This window comes from Pterocles gutturalis, unplaced genomic scaffold (genome assembly GCF_000699245.1).
Source record: "Pterocles gutturalis isolate BGI_N339 unplaced genomic scaffold, ASM69924v1 scaffold38916, whole genome shotgun sequence".
Lineage (NCBI taxonomy): Eukaryota > Metazoa > Chordata > Aves > Pterocliformes > Pteroclidae > Pterocles > Pterocles gutturalis.
In genome coordinates this window covers 1,956-17,510 of record NW_010104332.1, presented here as the reverse complement: position 1 = coordinate 17,510, position 15,555 = coordinate 1,956, and the positions used below count along the sequence as shown (strand labels likewise).

General features: G+C 38.9%; 1 protein-coding gene across 1 annotated transcript; it reads left to right on the top strand.

Annotated features, from left to right (window-relative positions):
• Positions 1-727: 727 nt before the first annotated feature.
• On the top strand, positions 728-15,226 carry EFCAB14 (EF-hand calcium binding domain 14). Its single transcript, XM_010087027.1, has 10 exons — positions 728-874; positions 4,053-4,198; positions 6,100-6,198; positions 9,044-9,154; positions 9,998-10,075; positions 10,929-11,120; positions 11,769-11,849; positions 12,690-12,801; positions 13,635-13,766; positions 14,611-15,226. The coding sequence occupies exons 1-10, from the start codon at positions 820-822 to the stop codon at positions 14,784-14,786; spliced, it is 1,182 nt and encodes a 393-aa protein (XP_010085329.1). The 5' UTR covers positions 728-819; the 3' UTR covers positions 14,787-15,226.
• Positions 15,227-15,555: the final 329 nt, after the last annotated feature.

Sequence of the window (15,555 nt, the reverse complement as noted above, 5' to 3'; positions counted from 1 at the left end):
TGCCAGGAAAGATGTGGGGCTGCACCCGGTGTGTCTGGCTCTACAGGTCCCGTGGCTGGGGGCAGGAGTAGAGCTGAACCACCCGCTGGCTTTTTGCTTCTTGGTTTTTGTGTTTTGAACTTGCTGCACCTGAAGTCCGTCCTGACGGCAGGTCGGGGTCAGCCCCTTGGAATGTTGGGCGCAGTTATCTGTGTGTGCTCAGGGTGGCACACCTCTGTATCTGCGAGCTGACATAGTGCTGCTTTTCTCGTGGATGTGATGTGCTTTGGACAATAAATAAAGTTTTTGGTTAAGTAAGAGTTTTCATGGGCCTCTAAGAATAACTAAATGTAGGCATGTCGCAGAGAAACTTTTGCAGTTTAGGATATTCTAGAAGTACTTGTTATGATATGGTAGTACCCTTTCTTGAAGCCTGATTTCCAAGCTATCAAGCAGATGTTCCTAGCATAACTTTATGTGAGCAGAGTAGGAAATCTTAGTAAGGAAAACCTGACAGCTGCTCTTAGATGTGCCCCCTGAGGATAAACTGAACAGAGAGTAATATCCCTGATCTCACTTTATAGTCTTTTTTATTCTTGGAAAAGCTCTTTGTTACCTCTTACCTACCTGTTACCAGAATGTTTGCTGTTCTGGCGCTGTCCCTTACTTTCATAGAACAGCATTTAAAATAAAACTTTTCTAGGTGTTGTTGAATATTGACAATCTGTTATTTTCATTTTACCCAGGGGAGACTATCTACGATGCTGCAAGTTCTGTTACCCATTATGCGCGTTTGTCATTCTTGCCGCTTGTGTGGTAGCGTGTGTTGGCTTAGTCTGGATGCAGGTGGCTCTCAAGGAGGATCTGGATGCAATAAAGGAGAAGTTTCGAACTAGTAAGTATAAATGTAACTGCTATGCTATTTCACATTTGCTTTGGGCAGTATGAAGAGCTTTATTTGCCTACCTACTTATCCAAAGTCTGAAAGTACTGAGCAGACAAACTGCCCCTGAACTGAGGAGTCCTCTGAGCCAAAAACACTTGGAGGCTGGGCGAATCTAAGGCAAATATTACATATTCGTGTCTGCTCTGTATCTTCTGAGGAGCAGGGACACTGGATGAGATGGGTCTGTAGTTGTTTGTACATACATTTCTAAAATTGCTGACTTTGGTCTTGGGAGAGCTCTCTTCCAAAGGAAGCCCCTATTTAAAAAGAAAAAGTTCTGATCAGCCCTTTAAAAGTAGTCTGGCAGATTTCGATGCATCCCTTAAAAAATCAAAAGAAAACAATGTTCTTGTCTTGAGCTCTTTTAAAAACATCTGATCCTTGCTATGATGTTTCTTCAGTTTGAATGTTGCTTTGGTATTATGTTTTTATTCGTATCCTCTGAATGTTTATCTTGCTTGCTTTGACCTGTTCTTGTTCAACTTTTATGTTGTTGCATATAGTGTGGAGTTACATCGTGTTTAATACTTTGAAGTATGGAGTTAATGTGAAACATTTTGCTTCTAGGTCTTAAGTTTTCCCTGTCCATGTAAGATTTCAATATTATAACTTCTGTAGTGCTGAGGTATAACAAATGGTGAGATTTATATGTAATGGATGCTCTCGGTTCTCTGTTCCTCACCTCTGAACGCAGGATATGTTTTGGTGCCTTATTTTAGTAGTGTTTAAGGTCCTATATATTGAAAAAGGCAAGGATAAGTTGAGGAGCTGTGTGAATGGAGCACAAGAGTGAATCTTAAGCATTCAGGTAGTCTCTAGCTGCTTCAGGAAACCTAAGTAGTTAGGTTTTTGCCTGAGGAGCACTGCTGTTGATTGTGGGTTTTGTCCCATAGCTTTGGTCTTCATCTTAGAGTTTTTGTGTGCACATGAGGAAATGCATGTAGAAATTCTTTGCTGTCAGTGTTTAGGGTTTCCTGTTCAGTTGTGTAACTCTGCTGTGAGGTGGGGAGTTGTCTGCCAAGGTGGAACCTGTTGGCTTGGAGTGAGAGAAAGCACTGGTGTTAGATGTGCTTTTATATTAACTGATCCTGAACTCTGAAAGTTAGCTGTAACTGGAATCTACCAGTTAGGGAGGATACCTTCGGTTCCAGGCGCTGCTTGGTGGCTGTGAGATTACTGAACAGCTCTGCAGTAGTTGTTTCTGTGTTCTGGGTCTGCTGCTCTTCATGGACTGGTCTGCTTTAACTATGTACTGGCAGTAAAAGTTTTGCATGATGACAACATCTGTTGGCTTTGGTGTAGTTAAGTTTCATCATTCCTGTTCTACAGAGACTTCTTTGTTAAAGCAGTTGTTCTCTCTGAGTTTGCTGCCTGGCAGTTACAGATATGCTTGTTTTCTCCTTAGTAGCTCTGATAGAAAGCTGTGCATTTAACGCTTTGTCTGATGATAAGAGTCTCAGATTTCCTTGCCAGTGTAATAGCATGCCTAGAAGCTGGATGGGAGTCTCATAAGGGGAGACAGCATTAAAAAACAACAAAAAAGCAGACAGCGAGAATAACCTGATTCCAAAAGGTAACATTGTGCTGTGGTGAGATGTGTGCGGTGGATGGAGAAATAAATTTTTTTTACAGCAAGTTTGGAAAAAGAACCTTCCTCCTCTGAATCTTCATCCAGATTTTTTTCTCCCACAAGAGCAGATTCCCGTGGCAGTTTTTGTTAACATTCTGCCATCCTTTGAACAAATTGAGTATGGTATGGGTGCTTTTTAAAAATAAGACAACTTTACATCTAGTATGTTTAGGATGGGGGAAGTCATTGTGGTGTTTCCCTTCAGTTGTTAGTAAGGATGCTAAGAATGCATATTGTACTTAACCTTCCTAGCACTGTGAAAAGCTCTTTAGTGGAGTCTCACTGTACACAGTGAGAGTGGCAAAACAGAAAATAATTTGTCTACAGGAGCCTCTGAAACATCAGATTCAGTGTGAACTGCTTGTGTCAAGCGCACAATTAGCTCTGTCTGTTTTGGCTAAAATATACCTTTCAAGGTCTTACTTAACCAAAAGTGTTATTTGGATCTTGGGTGATCAATGGAGATTACTCGGTACCTAAAAATGACTTTTAGGACTTCAAGAAAAGTGAAGCGAGTTTTTGAAGACGCATGGCTTTCCAGTTGTGTGTATTTGGGCATCCACTCCATGGGCAGGAAGTGCTCCTGAAGGCTTCCACTTTTGACCTGATGAGTCACACATGGAAATGTGTTCTGGGAGCTGCCCAGCTACATAGCACAGAGGTGCCACTGCTCTTGGCACTGTGGTCTGGATGATGGCGGTTTGTTGTGGAGCATTCCAGGGTGGACGTGCAGGTTTTGGAGAACTGTCATCTCCACCTCAAAACTTTGCTTGTTTGTTTCTCAGACCTAGGGATTTAGGATTGCCTAATAGCGCTTGCAGCTAAACAGCTTAGTCACTGCAGACCTGGAAGAGCTGCATTTCTGAGGCTTGCTGGAATTAGTTTGAGCTGCACGTTTCCACCTTCCTGTTGTAATAATTGCAGTAATAGCTGACTGTATTTCCAGGGACCTTGTTTACAGAATTGTTTACCAACAGTCATTGGTATGTAAGCTTATATTTTTTTTTTCAGTTGTCTTTCTGTCACATGGAATAACTGTAATCATGTTAATCTTTTCGGAATTCACTTCATTGTCAGCAGCCCCTTTGCAGGCTTGAGAAGGGCAGCTGAGGTTCATTTCAGGCACCTCCTTTGCCCTGGTACTGTTGGCAGTTCCTATTCACAGTCCCATTACTCTTTCATGTTCCTCTGGGAAAGTAATGCAAAATAACTGCACTACATAAAGACCTGCTGAGGCCTGCCAGAGTGACAGTACTATTGAAAAGTGTTAAATTTAGTGTGATCTCTCTGCAGGCATTAGTACTCTTAAAACAAAAAAGAACTGTCGTTATGAACAAACACTTAATTCAGAATTAGCAATAAACCCATATGTAGAAACTGTTATAATTTTCTTTCACTGCTCTAGATGTTGCTTCTTGTAATTTTTCTGCCTTTCAACATCGTTTACCTGGACTTTTGGTCTTTTTTTAAAACAATTTTTTCTTTCTTTTTTTTTAGTGGAATCTAATCAAAAGACATCATTCCAAGAAATTCCTAAACTGAATGAAGATCTGGTGCAGAACCAAAAGCAACTAGAGCAAATTGAGACTGGAGAACTGGGGCTAAATAAAATTTGGATAAATATTACAGAGATCAGTAAACAGGTGAGAGGGATTAGGGCTTGGTTTTGAAAAATAATAAAATGTTCCATTCTAATTTCCTTGTACAGAAATTAATTTCAAGTGCAGTGAAGTCCTTCTGTCTAAGGACTTCTGTGACCATATGCTAAACTTGTATTTTTAAAGGTAAAATTGGAATATAAGCCTTCTTATTAAACAAGCAAAAAAAGTTTGAGCATCCAGTTGGACGGGAGGCTGATCACAAAGAGGAGGAATTGCACAACTGGTGGAAAGGCTCCAGGCGGAACTTAAAAGAACCTGAGAACTGTGCAGTTCATAGTTTTCCAGCCAAATATTTGTGATGTTTATGATGAGGGATTTGACATTTCAAATTTCTGAGAGTGTCTGCAAATGTTTCATAAGCATGGAAAAGGGTTACCTGAGTTGGTGCAAGTCCGTATTGCTACAAATGAAGTCCTGGTGTCTCGTGAATGTAAAATCTGCTAATACGCAGTTGGAATCTGAGCCAGTGTAAATCTTAGCTCTGTTTATGTGGCCAGAACTAAGCCACTTAACAGAGAGCTGTTTCCTCAGCTGCTGTATTAACTCATGCTTCAAACAAAGCATCCAGCAGGGCTCTTACTGAAATTCTTGCCTTGGAGAGTAAAAGTTCAGAGCTGCTCACAGTTAGGGCTGTGAAGAAGTGTGTGGATGGAACCCTCTCTGATACTGGTGCTGTGAGCTCAAGAGTACTGAGGTGCCTGCTCAGATTGTTTTTTCTTCAGTCCCATGCAGTGATTAAGTGCTTAATGGGGAGCAGAAATATATTTGAAAATTTGACTTGATTTCTTTGGCAACTGACAGTATGTATTATCCACAGAAATTTAGGTGCTTCATTGGACTTTTAAAACACTATTGTCTGCACCTGGATGTTAAGGATAGTTGCACATGGTTATTGCAGGCCCTTGAGTTACTGCGGGGTCTGGTTACAGCCTGAGCCAGCTCTTCCAGGGATCAAAATGTAGTTACTGTTTTTTTCTGTAAATTGTTGGGATGCACTGCTGGGAATTATTTCAGCCAATATTCACAGCTGTGGAACCGGAGACTCTGCAATTCAGCTGGTCAAGTTTGGCCTAATGTAAAATTAGAATCATGCCCATTTTCTTAGCTTGCAAAACAACTTTTTTTTTTTTTTTTAACCAGAAGAAAGGGGGTTTTATCTGCTCTACTTTTGTATTGTCAAATGTGAGAAGAAATTATTTTTCTTCATTTTGACTACTGATGGCTACAAATTATCTTAAAGTGATAGTGTAAGCAATTAATGGCCAGCGTGTTGTTGGTTTTAATTTATTTGACAACCTCTTGATTGGAATGAATAAGTAATCTTGTAGACCCATTGTTTAATTTGCTGTCTGGGTCAAACAATTGACAGAAATTGAGCTAACCTGCTGCATCTGTATTGTCACTGTTCCACTTCTGTAGCAGAAGGTTTGGGTGATATGTGCACCTTCTTTGCCTGTCACTCAGAGAAGTTGCTTGGCTTTGCTGGGTTTTGCCAGGCAGGTTTGATTGCTAAATACAGAAGTGGATGACTATTTCATCAACGTCAGGGCTTCTTGCACAATTAAAAAAAATCTTTCTTGGGCAACAGCCTCTCTCTAAGGGGCTGAATATAAAATGGGCACAGGATACCTTACTGAAAAGAACGGACTTCTGTGGCTTTCATTCAGTTAAAAAAGAAAAATCTCACTTCTGTTGCAAGAGGCAGAATATTTTAAATGCAGCCTAGGCAGGACTTCTAACCTAGAGTCCAGGTCTTGTGTGTGTGTGTGTACATAATATTGTCTTGCCTTATGTTTTAATGTTACAAATTAAGTCATTAGTGTTGGGGAAGGTCAGAATCAGGATTAGGTTGACTAATTCTAAATATTCCTCTTTGGTTTTAGATATCAGTATTGACCTCAACAGTAAATCATCTCAAAAACAACATAAAGTCTGCTTCTGATCTGATCGCTCTTCCTGTCACAGTAGAGAAACTTCAGAAGGCAAGTGCTGTAAACGTGGCTGTTGCTAAAGGTATTCTGTGCTGCTCTGAGCTGTAGCTGGGCTTTTGGGGACAGGAGTGACATCAGGAGTTATCTGAATTGCATGTGAGGAATATTTGCTTCTGTTGTTTTTAAATTGGACTTCATATATTTGTGGTCCTATGATAACATATGGCAAGTAAAAAAACCAGAAGGCTTTGTTTGTCCCTTTCTGGAGATGCATTTGTTTGTATTATGTTGTCCCTTCTTTACCTTGGAGCTGATCTTTCTGGTCGCTTTCCTTCAGGTTGCTGATCTTAATATCATTTAACATACTTGCAAAATGTCTGTCTGCAGTTTTACAACTTTGCTTTGCAAATAGGTGGTTTGTTTAACTTTTTCAATTGGAAAAGAAAGTGGATTGCTTTCTGGAAAACTTCTTCATCTTGAGCAGTGTATAGTTCTACATCTGGCTCTGCATTTACAGTCTTGAGGCGGGCAGGGGTCTAACTCGGGAGCTGTGAGCTGGAACATTCGTGTGGGAGCTTTCTTGGTGTTCAATACATGCACAGCAAAACATGAGTTGTACTGGCATGGGTTTCTGACAGTCCCTTGAAAGATGGGCCCTACTGGGTGACACAAGCTTATGTCTAAAGATATTTCTGTTAATACAGTGTTTTACCGCGTGCCTTGGCTGAGCATTCTTTACCAAAGACCTGTCCTGTTTATTTTGGTAAAAAGAATGACTTGTTGAAACTTCCTTGGCTTTTCCATGGCAGTTCTGTTTATTTAGCAATAAACATTTATATTGGGCCAACACCTAATGTCAGTCCAGTTGTCTTTGTGGCTTTTATGCGTTTCCACTTCTCATTTCTTATCCCTACAAAATTAATGCATAATTAACAAGCTAGTCCTATGCAAAACAATTAGTGTGGTTTGGCTGATCAGGCTGGTAGGATTTCTTTTTCTGGGAGGAGTACGAAACTATTTCCTAAGCTTCTAATTTGCTTTTATGAGCATGCTGGATTTTCACTGTGTTGTATCAGAACTAAGTCTTAAGGCAGTACCTAGAGTCTGGAACCTGCACCTGCTTTATTTATGTAATGATATAATACAGAAAAACCTTGTTGGCATGTTGCTGTCTTCAGTACTGTCAGGACGAAGTGTTCGGGCCAACAGACTTCAGCAAGGCTTTTTCATGTTGGAATAAATCCATCCTTGGTCACACTGTGTGAAAATCAAAGATCTTGAAAACTTTTGAGTTCTTTCCAGCCTTTGTCATTGAGCCGAAGTAAAGTGTTAGCTGTGGCATCTGTTGCCACTGCTCTCTTGATGCCATCTTACTTGCATTTAGGTTTTGGAGCTGGAATCTTTCCAGGAGGTATATTATGAGGTGTTAAGTGTAGAAAAACTATTCAGAGGTTTCAATATAGGTTTAATGGTTTGTAAGAGTCATGTTAATGAAAAATGATAGGTTTCAAGACTTGGACTTCTTTGACCCCTGTGTGCATGCTGCACTGCCTCCTGTCTCACAGGAGAGCTCAAGTGGGTGTAGGCTGGTAGCCTGGCTTTTGATAGCCCTGGTGAAAAATCTCCTGCTCAGCTGTCCATTTCATCCAGCTGTCTTTCGAATTACCTGCCTTTCTTGCAAGAAAAGACTGCTATTCTTAGAATACAATTTTGGTTTTCTTAAGCCTTTTCCCTCTAGGTACTGTTCCTGAAAATGGGGAGCTGGCTGCTGGTGTTAAGAGTCCTGAAGGATTACTGGGAGAGTTCCCCTTGGACAGTGGCTTGTGTTCAGACTGATGAAAGGTGCTAAAGGTGTCCTGAGGTCCTTCAGGACAGAGAGATAGCTTACTATACCTGTGTTCAGGCTTGCAAAATGAAGAGCTGGAGGAAGATTTGTGTGGCTGTTGTTTGAATATAGTCTAGGTAGCTAGAGGGTCACTTGAGTGCCTTAAGGGCTTATAAGAGGGTCACGGGAAAAGGGGATTTTTTATATAGATTCTGTTTGTTTTAATGATTGAATAAAGTGTTAAAAATGGAATGAGAAGCATAGGGGTATGTTGTGTGCCATTACTGTAACTTCCACTCCTATTTGTGGATGTCCTAGCTGACAATCTGACTGATAGGTGCTGTACTGTCAGCTGCTAAAACACCAGTGCAGCTTTGTAGAATACACTTTCTAAAGTTAGAATATACTTTCTAAATATAGAGCTGGGGATGGGGGAGTTCACATAAGTGAAGGCAAGGGGAGGATGGGATGGGAGCTGTGGGAGCTGTCAGAAGCAAAGGTAGCTGTCACAGCATACTGACTGTACCTGCAGAATTCAGAAGGGCTTTCCTGATGCTTGAGAGCTATTCTTTCATTTAAAAAACACGTAATACTTGCTTGCAAATCTAATTGGTGACCTTTGACAGACTGATTTTCCAGTTTATGTGTCTGATGGGTAGCCCTGACAGACAATTAAGGCAGGGGTAAATGGATGATGTCGGCATCCTTATATTCAATACAAGTACTCCATGTAGAGAGGGGGTAAGTTGTCTTCATTTCAGGATTATATTTTTGTAAATTAATGCCAGAACGTATGTATTGTTTTGTGAGTGAGAGTAGCAAACCTGTAATTTTGCTTATTTAGCTTAAGCTCTTGTGGTGTACAGTGTGTGTTCATTTATTGGCCTGGAGATGTGATGGGTGTCATTTACAGTTTTGTCTGCAAAGGAAGTTTCGAATACTCCAAACTCGCGTGCGTATTTTTGTGGCAGTCTGCCGACAGTTTCACCAGCAAAACATTGTGTTTAGCAGATTGAAACTTTGGAACAGTACAGTTGAGGAAGGCTGAGATTGTCTACTTCTTTCTTCCAGACTGTAGCAAACATAGGTAGCACTCTTACCAGCGTTTCTCATGATGTTGAAAATATACAGACAGCTATTGAAGAATACAAGAAATCCATAGAAATACTCCAGAATGATGTGGTAAGAAAATATACTGATTTAACACTGTGTTTACCTGCCTAATATGAAGCAAGTTTAAGAACTGTGTGGAGTTTTGCCTTAAGCCTTTGAAGTTTTAGTAGGTGCTGTTTGGTACATTCATACACTCATAACCTCTGTGTGGCATCTCCTATACAGTATGTGTTTTTCTGTAGCCAGAATTGTTGGTTCCTTCTATCCTGCATATTTTTGCTTCCTACTACACAGATGTGGAGCCTTGGGCATCTCTGCTTTTGTGTGGTGCAGGCTACTGCTTACAGTAACTGTCTGCACTGTCTTAAGAAGCAGGGATGGTGGAAGCATTGAGATACAGTTTGTTGGTTGACTTAAGGATGCATATAAGGATGAAATTACTGACAGTCTTTACCAGAAACTACTTACTGTTTTTATACTCACCTTTCACTTGGATTTAACAAAATTGAAATTTTTCAGTTAAATTGTGATCCAGTGTTACTTTAACAAGAATACTTGCAGACAAAATCTAAATTAGACACATTATAAAACTTGATCCAGTCAGTGGGTGCTAAGAAAACACTGCGGATATGATAGTGGGTATGGTAGTAGTGAAATGTGTATCATAATACTTCTTTAAAGAGGGAGGAGCTAATTTAGGGGGGCTAATTAAAATAAATTTGAACCTTATGTGTTTGAAACAGGAAAACTCTGTGTTGGTAGACTAGATAGTGAAAATACCTCATGCACAACAGACATGAGTGACTATAACTATAGCAAAACATCCTTAGCTACAGCCTGACAGTAATTAAAAGCTTAGTATTGTTTTTACAGGTGTTTGGTAACATAATTTTCTTCTACTTCCTTTAGAAGGAATTAAAACAGGTACCTTCACTTCCCTCCACTGTTGTGCCAAGGACTGAGGGAAATCAGACAGAAAACTGCAAACAGGTATTTTTCTCTCTTGCATTAAGAATATTTGTACTGCTGTCACTGATACATTTTTGTGTGTTTTGCAGTATTGTAGTGTACAAAAAAACTATGATTTTTATCAAGGCAATACAGATAACATCCTTCAAAACAAAATATAAGGTAATTTTGCTGTAGTTTGTCCCTGTTTATGTGCAAACAGGGGAGTATCCTAGTCTGGGAGTATTTTATTTTTTTTTGGTGTTCTGAGTGAGTAATAAAAAGACTGAAATTAATATCAAACAAATCATAGGTGTACTTTGCTCATATAAATGGAAATGAGTTAAAAGCTTTTTATTTAATGGATTTTATGGCAGGTACTTGACGATATGAGCAAACTTGGGAGTGGCATGGATTGAGCCATGAGGTATGGAAAGCAGGGATTCAGGAGCAAAAAAAAAAGATCATGTGTGGGTGTTTAGCTGAATGACATGAAGGGGAATGACTGCCTTCGTTTACGTTTAGTACAGTCAGTATCTTCCTCAAAAATGAATCTTGTGTATAAATTTGCCTAGTACATGCTTTCTTTGGGAAAATAGTTGGTGTGGTTACTAAGCTTGCCCTGGGCAGTTAGATGAATAGCCTTTCTGTGTTTGCTGGCACGGCTCAAGTGATTCCTTTAGCAACAAAGAGGTTAGCCCTCAGGAAGAATCTCAGTTTCAAACTTTGAAAGCTCGAATATCTTTCTGGAAGCTTCCAGTTGGATGTTTTCAGTGTTGTCAGTGGACAGCCAGTCTAAAGTCTGTCTGGTTAAACTGGGTCAGTCACTATGTTGTTAATAGCAAGAGTGCTGCAGAGGTTGAGTAAACTGACGTGTTCTGGTTTTATGTTTCAGGAAAACCAGTCACTGCATGCAGCTTTGGAGGAGCTAAATAATACTCTAGTGGTGTACCAAAAGTTGAATGACATCAAGCTTCTAAATGTGGATTCAGCCATTGGTAACCTTAGCCGGAGAGTCATGCTGTTAGAAAACTCTCCCCTTGCTGTGAATAATCTGGACAAAAGAGAGAACTTGTCTATCAGTGTGGTAAGTATTTGATGACTAAGGGTGTCTGCTCAAGCTAGTAGTTTCAGTACTTTCTATACACTACAGGTATAGTTTTTCAAACCTAACTAAAGGAAATCTCAGAATAAAACTCGAGATTGGGATTTAATTTTAAAAGGATGGAATTTGTTCCATATTTCTGAACAGATGACCGACGTTAAGAATATCTCTGAAGTAGTAATTTCTTCCCTGCAGAATCTACAGAAAAATGTCCAAAACAATGTAACTTGCAAGACTTTGGGTGACAGCTTAATGGAATAGGATCCAGAAACCTCTTTGTTTTAGGAAGGCACTGGCATGTAAGGAGTCTGTTAAGGCCACTGAGGAGCTACATGAGCCTCTGGATCATTTAGTGGTGCTTAAATGCTAAAAAAAAAATGTAAATTAATACAGTGCTTTCTGTATGCCTTACTGGGCCAGTCTCTGAGATTGTGTCCTGTATGTTTAGCAATAATGAACATGCTGATGTTGCTGTGGTAAATTAAATCACCCATTGTCTTCATGTTTATTGTAGCATGTATTTTCCCTGCTTTTTTTCCTGCTTCTTGCCTGCCAAATTTGAAGGAAAGAAACTTTATTGTAGAAAATAAGCATATGAATAAGCTCAGTTCTCCTCCATTTTTCCTGTAGGGGAATGATGCAACTACCTCTCTAAAAATGGAAAATGAAGATCAACTAGATAATGAAACTCATTCAAATAAAGAACTGAAGGTAAAGAAACTCAAATTACACTGGATTAGTAGAGCATGGCATTATTTTTATAATCATGTTTTAAATGAAACTTGAGGAAAGATTTTCCAGCAGGCTAATCTGATCCAGTTTCTTTTCAAAGTCCAGAGTAGAAGGAGAGCTTACCCACCCCATTTTGGGGACAGGAAGTCAATTAGGATGGAAGAAAAGTTGTAATAGTTAAGTCTTGCCATTCTGACTACATATGGGATAACAACTGTGGCCCGGGGATAAGAGCTGGCACTGCTGAGGTTAGTTTCAGTCTTCTAGAAAGAAAGCAGGTGAGCGAACCAGCTACACTGTCAGTTCTAGGCCTGGATTTATGTGAACTCAACCTGTCATCTAGAACCTACTCATAGAAAGAGCAAAGGTGCTGCAGATGGAAAAATGTGGTGATTTTTGACAGAAGGTAGTCAGTACTGCAGGCAAACATTTAAAACAATAATGCAGTTCAATTAATGTGTGAATGTTTGCTACAAGTATGTTTGGTTTATATTATGATTTTTCAGAGTCTTGCTCATTTGTATAAGAAATACAGAAATTACAGGTCAGATTATTTTGAAATCAGTGTCTGCAAAATAGTTGCCTACTTTTCAGGTTGAGGCATTGATTCTATTGTTTTCTTACAGACCGTGTGAATTTATTCCTTACATCTTTCTGCGAAATTTATTTTTATATCTTGTTTATAATTTTAAACTTCATTAGCCTGGAGACCTTCAAGGCACTCGAAAGTACTTACATATTTTAAATTGCTTCTTTTCTTGATCTACTCCATCTACTGAAGGGGTGCTTTATAAGATTTTTTTTTTCCTATATATGTAGGAAACAGAAACCAGAGATTCTCAGGTATCAAAACTAAGAGAGAAGCTTCAGCTGATCAGTGCTCTCACAGGCAAGCCAGAAAATGACAGACCCTTTGAGACATCAAAGAATGGTGAGAATGTTGCATAATAGTAATCCATAAACCTGAAGGTTCCCTGTGTGATTCAAAGAATAACTAACAAAGGTGGATAATTTAGGCTGTTCCTTAAGATTTTTGGTGAAGATTATTTTGGTTAAAGTGGTAGGAAACTGATGGCTCTAAACCAGAAAACTATATATAACAACAAAAGTTTGAAGGTGACTTCCACGTGTGTAGCAGGATTCACATGCATCAGTAGCTTGTCTTTGATGGCATACAGAGATTAACTTGTAGAAATTTATACTCAGTAACATCTATTTTTGCTTTTTCAAAATCGAAGTGTAACATAGAGGAAGGGTCTGCATCTCTGCTGACTTGTCTCAGGTTTGCACTTTTTCTATATATTCAGGTAGTGGTGAAGACAGGATTTGAAATACTTCATTACAATAGAACAGTGCTTGTTGTTAATTTGCTAAGAAGTAACTTAGAGGTTTAGACCTTGCTGTTGGGGAAGATAGATGAAAACAACCTGGGTGGGCAGATGAAATTTGCTTATTAAAGTTTTTTCAGTGCTTTCAAACTGGGAAGTAGAAAGCACTTCCAAGTCATTCTTTGTATGGGGTTGACAAATATACATCTCCTAGGACAGCATGAAAGATTAAAGCTGTATAACTGTCTTTCCTTCTGTTCTTCCAATTATTGGTAAAAGGGGAGAACACTGCTGTATTCTGAAACAATTTTTCAGCATTCTTATCCCATACAGCATCTGTGATGCAAAAAACCCCATTAATTTTATCGGATTTTTTTTGTCTGCTAATTGTAGTTCAGTGGAATTAGTAAGACTAATAGAAATTGTTTTGTAACAGTTGAAAGTAGTCTGAGTACTACAGCAAAGCCCACAGACCTATCAAGGCTAGCTTCAAGGTCAGCTGATGACAACACAGAGAGTAACAGACAGCTGAGACATCTGTCCTTACCAGGAATTTCCAGCATCGAAGGTATGTCCTTTATACGCTGACCTTTTCTTTTTATGAATATTTCTTGTAAATATTTAGGAGATAAGTATAACTGGAACTATGGTAGTGTGTCTGGGCATTCTGGAGAAGTGAAGTCAATTTTAAAAGCTGGAGAACTATGGACTTGTGGGGGTTTTTTTTAAGTAATTAAAAAAGAAACCTGAAAGAAAAGACTAGCGTGTGAAAGAAGAAGTGGGATTTGAACAGGAGTGTGCATTATAAATGGATTGTATTTGTTTTGAGTGCCAAAGTATTATACCAAGTACCCCAAAGACTGAGAGAGAAGTCAAGGGCAGAATTAGGGTGCTCAAGGAAAACTAAGGAGGTGTGAGGGTGTATGTTTTGGGGTTTTTTTTCTTTTTTTTTTAAGAGAATACTGCATGGTCAAATGAAGGGTTTCTGGATCTTGCTGTTCAGTCTTTTCAGCTACTGAAAGGGCAATGCTTTGCATCAGGAAATGAATAGACACTTTTCCCTTTCTATCATCTGTGCTGTTGGTATAGCAACAGTATCCAGAGCTTGCTTTTGTGGAGGATAAGTGCATCTGTATGCAGTTAGTGGTTGTAGAATGGGCTATTACTTGTGGACAGAAATAGGGATTACTTTTTTCAGATGTAATATAATTTAATCCAGAAGTGTTCGTGCTTTTTTTCTCCTAAACTGTTACTGACAGTTTGTGACAATGCAGAAGGCAAACTACATAGTTGGGGATGCTTTATTTAATTACTAAGTAGTAAGACATAGTGCAGTAAAACTGGAAGAGCAGCTGGTAGGATATTCCTAGGTACTTATAGGAGCTATTTTTAAATCCTTGTTCTCTTTGCAGATCTTCAAAATTTGTTTGAAAAAGCAACTGAAGATGCTGATGAAAAACTATCATATGAGGATCTTCAAAAGCTGCTTGGCTCTACAGCCCAAGAGTCTCAGAGCTTTAAGAAATTTGACACAGATGGAGATGAGAAATACTCATTACAAGAACTGAGATTAGCTTTAGGTGTATAGGTTATATATTTAGAAATGTGATATTGTTGGATGCTACTGTAGCTAAAGAAAACTATGGGACATGAAAAACTACGTCTGCACTTTCCCAGTGTTTTACTGATCTTTGGAGCTAAATTACTGTACACGTTGCCACCTCCTTTTTAATTTGCATTTATTGAAAAGAAATTTACAAGTTATATGTCAATAGGACATAATATTGGGACTGTGTTAAAAGCCAGAAAATTCCCAAACTTGGAAACATTTTCCTCTCATTCTTTCCTTTTTAAGGGAGTTTTGTTTTTAATTTAAAATGTGTACATACTAAAATAAAATTATGGTTTTATATTTCACTGAAATTTGCCTTAAATTAGAGATCTGCACTTTATGTAAAGCAGAAAAAAATCTGTCTTGTAAAGATGGGCTTCTTCTGCTTGTAAATATTTGAGAGAGAGTAAATTATGCATATTTAAAGGAGAAGTTTGTGTCAGGGTCTGTGTTGGTAGTAAGCTGTTTATAATGAGAGACTGAGTATAAACGGGGTGGTTAAGAGCTTCAGCTAAATTTCTAATTTGAACTAAGTATACCCATGAATGAGTTTGGACTCAGATGAAGGCAGGAGTGGTAAATCATGCCCATCTATAGCAGGATTTCTTTTTAGAGGTAAGAGTTTAAACCATTTTTATATCATGAGCCTACAGGAGCAATTACTTACCAAGTGCTTGGGTTTTCACTTCAGCATTCTTCTAGCTTTGCTGTATTGCGTCCAGAGTCCATTTTGTGAGATGAGCCT

What these genes read in the sequence shown, in the direction of transcription:
- EFCAB14 (XM_010087027.1), top strand. Translation starts at nt 820, where the DNA reads ATGCAGGTGGCTCTCAAGGAGGATCTGGATGCAATAAAGGAGAAGTTT. An exon ending in AAAGGAGAAGTTTCGAACTA is followed by an intron (nt 875 to 4,052) that starts GTAAGTATAAAT and finishes CTTTTTTTTTAG; the next exon opens with TGGAATCTAATCAAAAGACA. An exon ending in CTTTGAGACATCAAAGAATG is followed by an intron (nt 12,802 to 13,634) that starts GTGAGAATGTTG and finishes GTTTTGTAACAG; the next exon opens with TTGAAAGTAGTCTGAGTACT.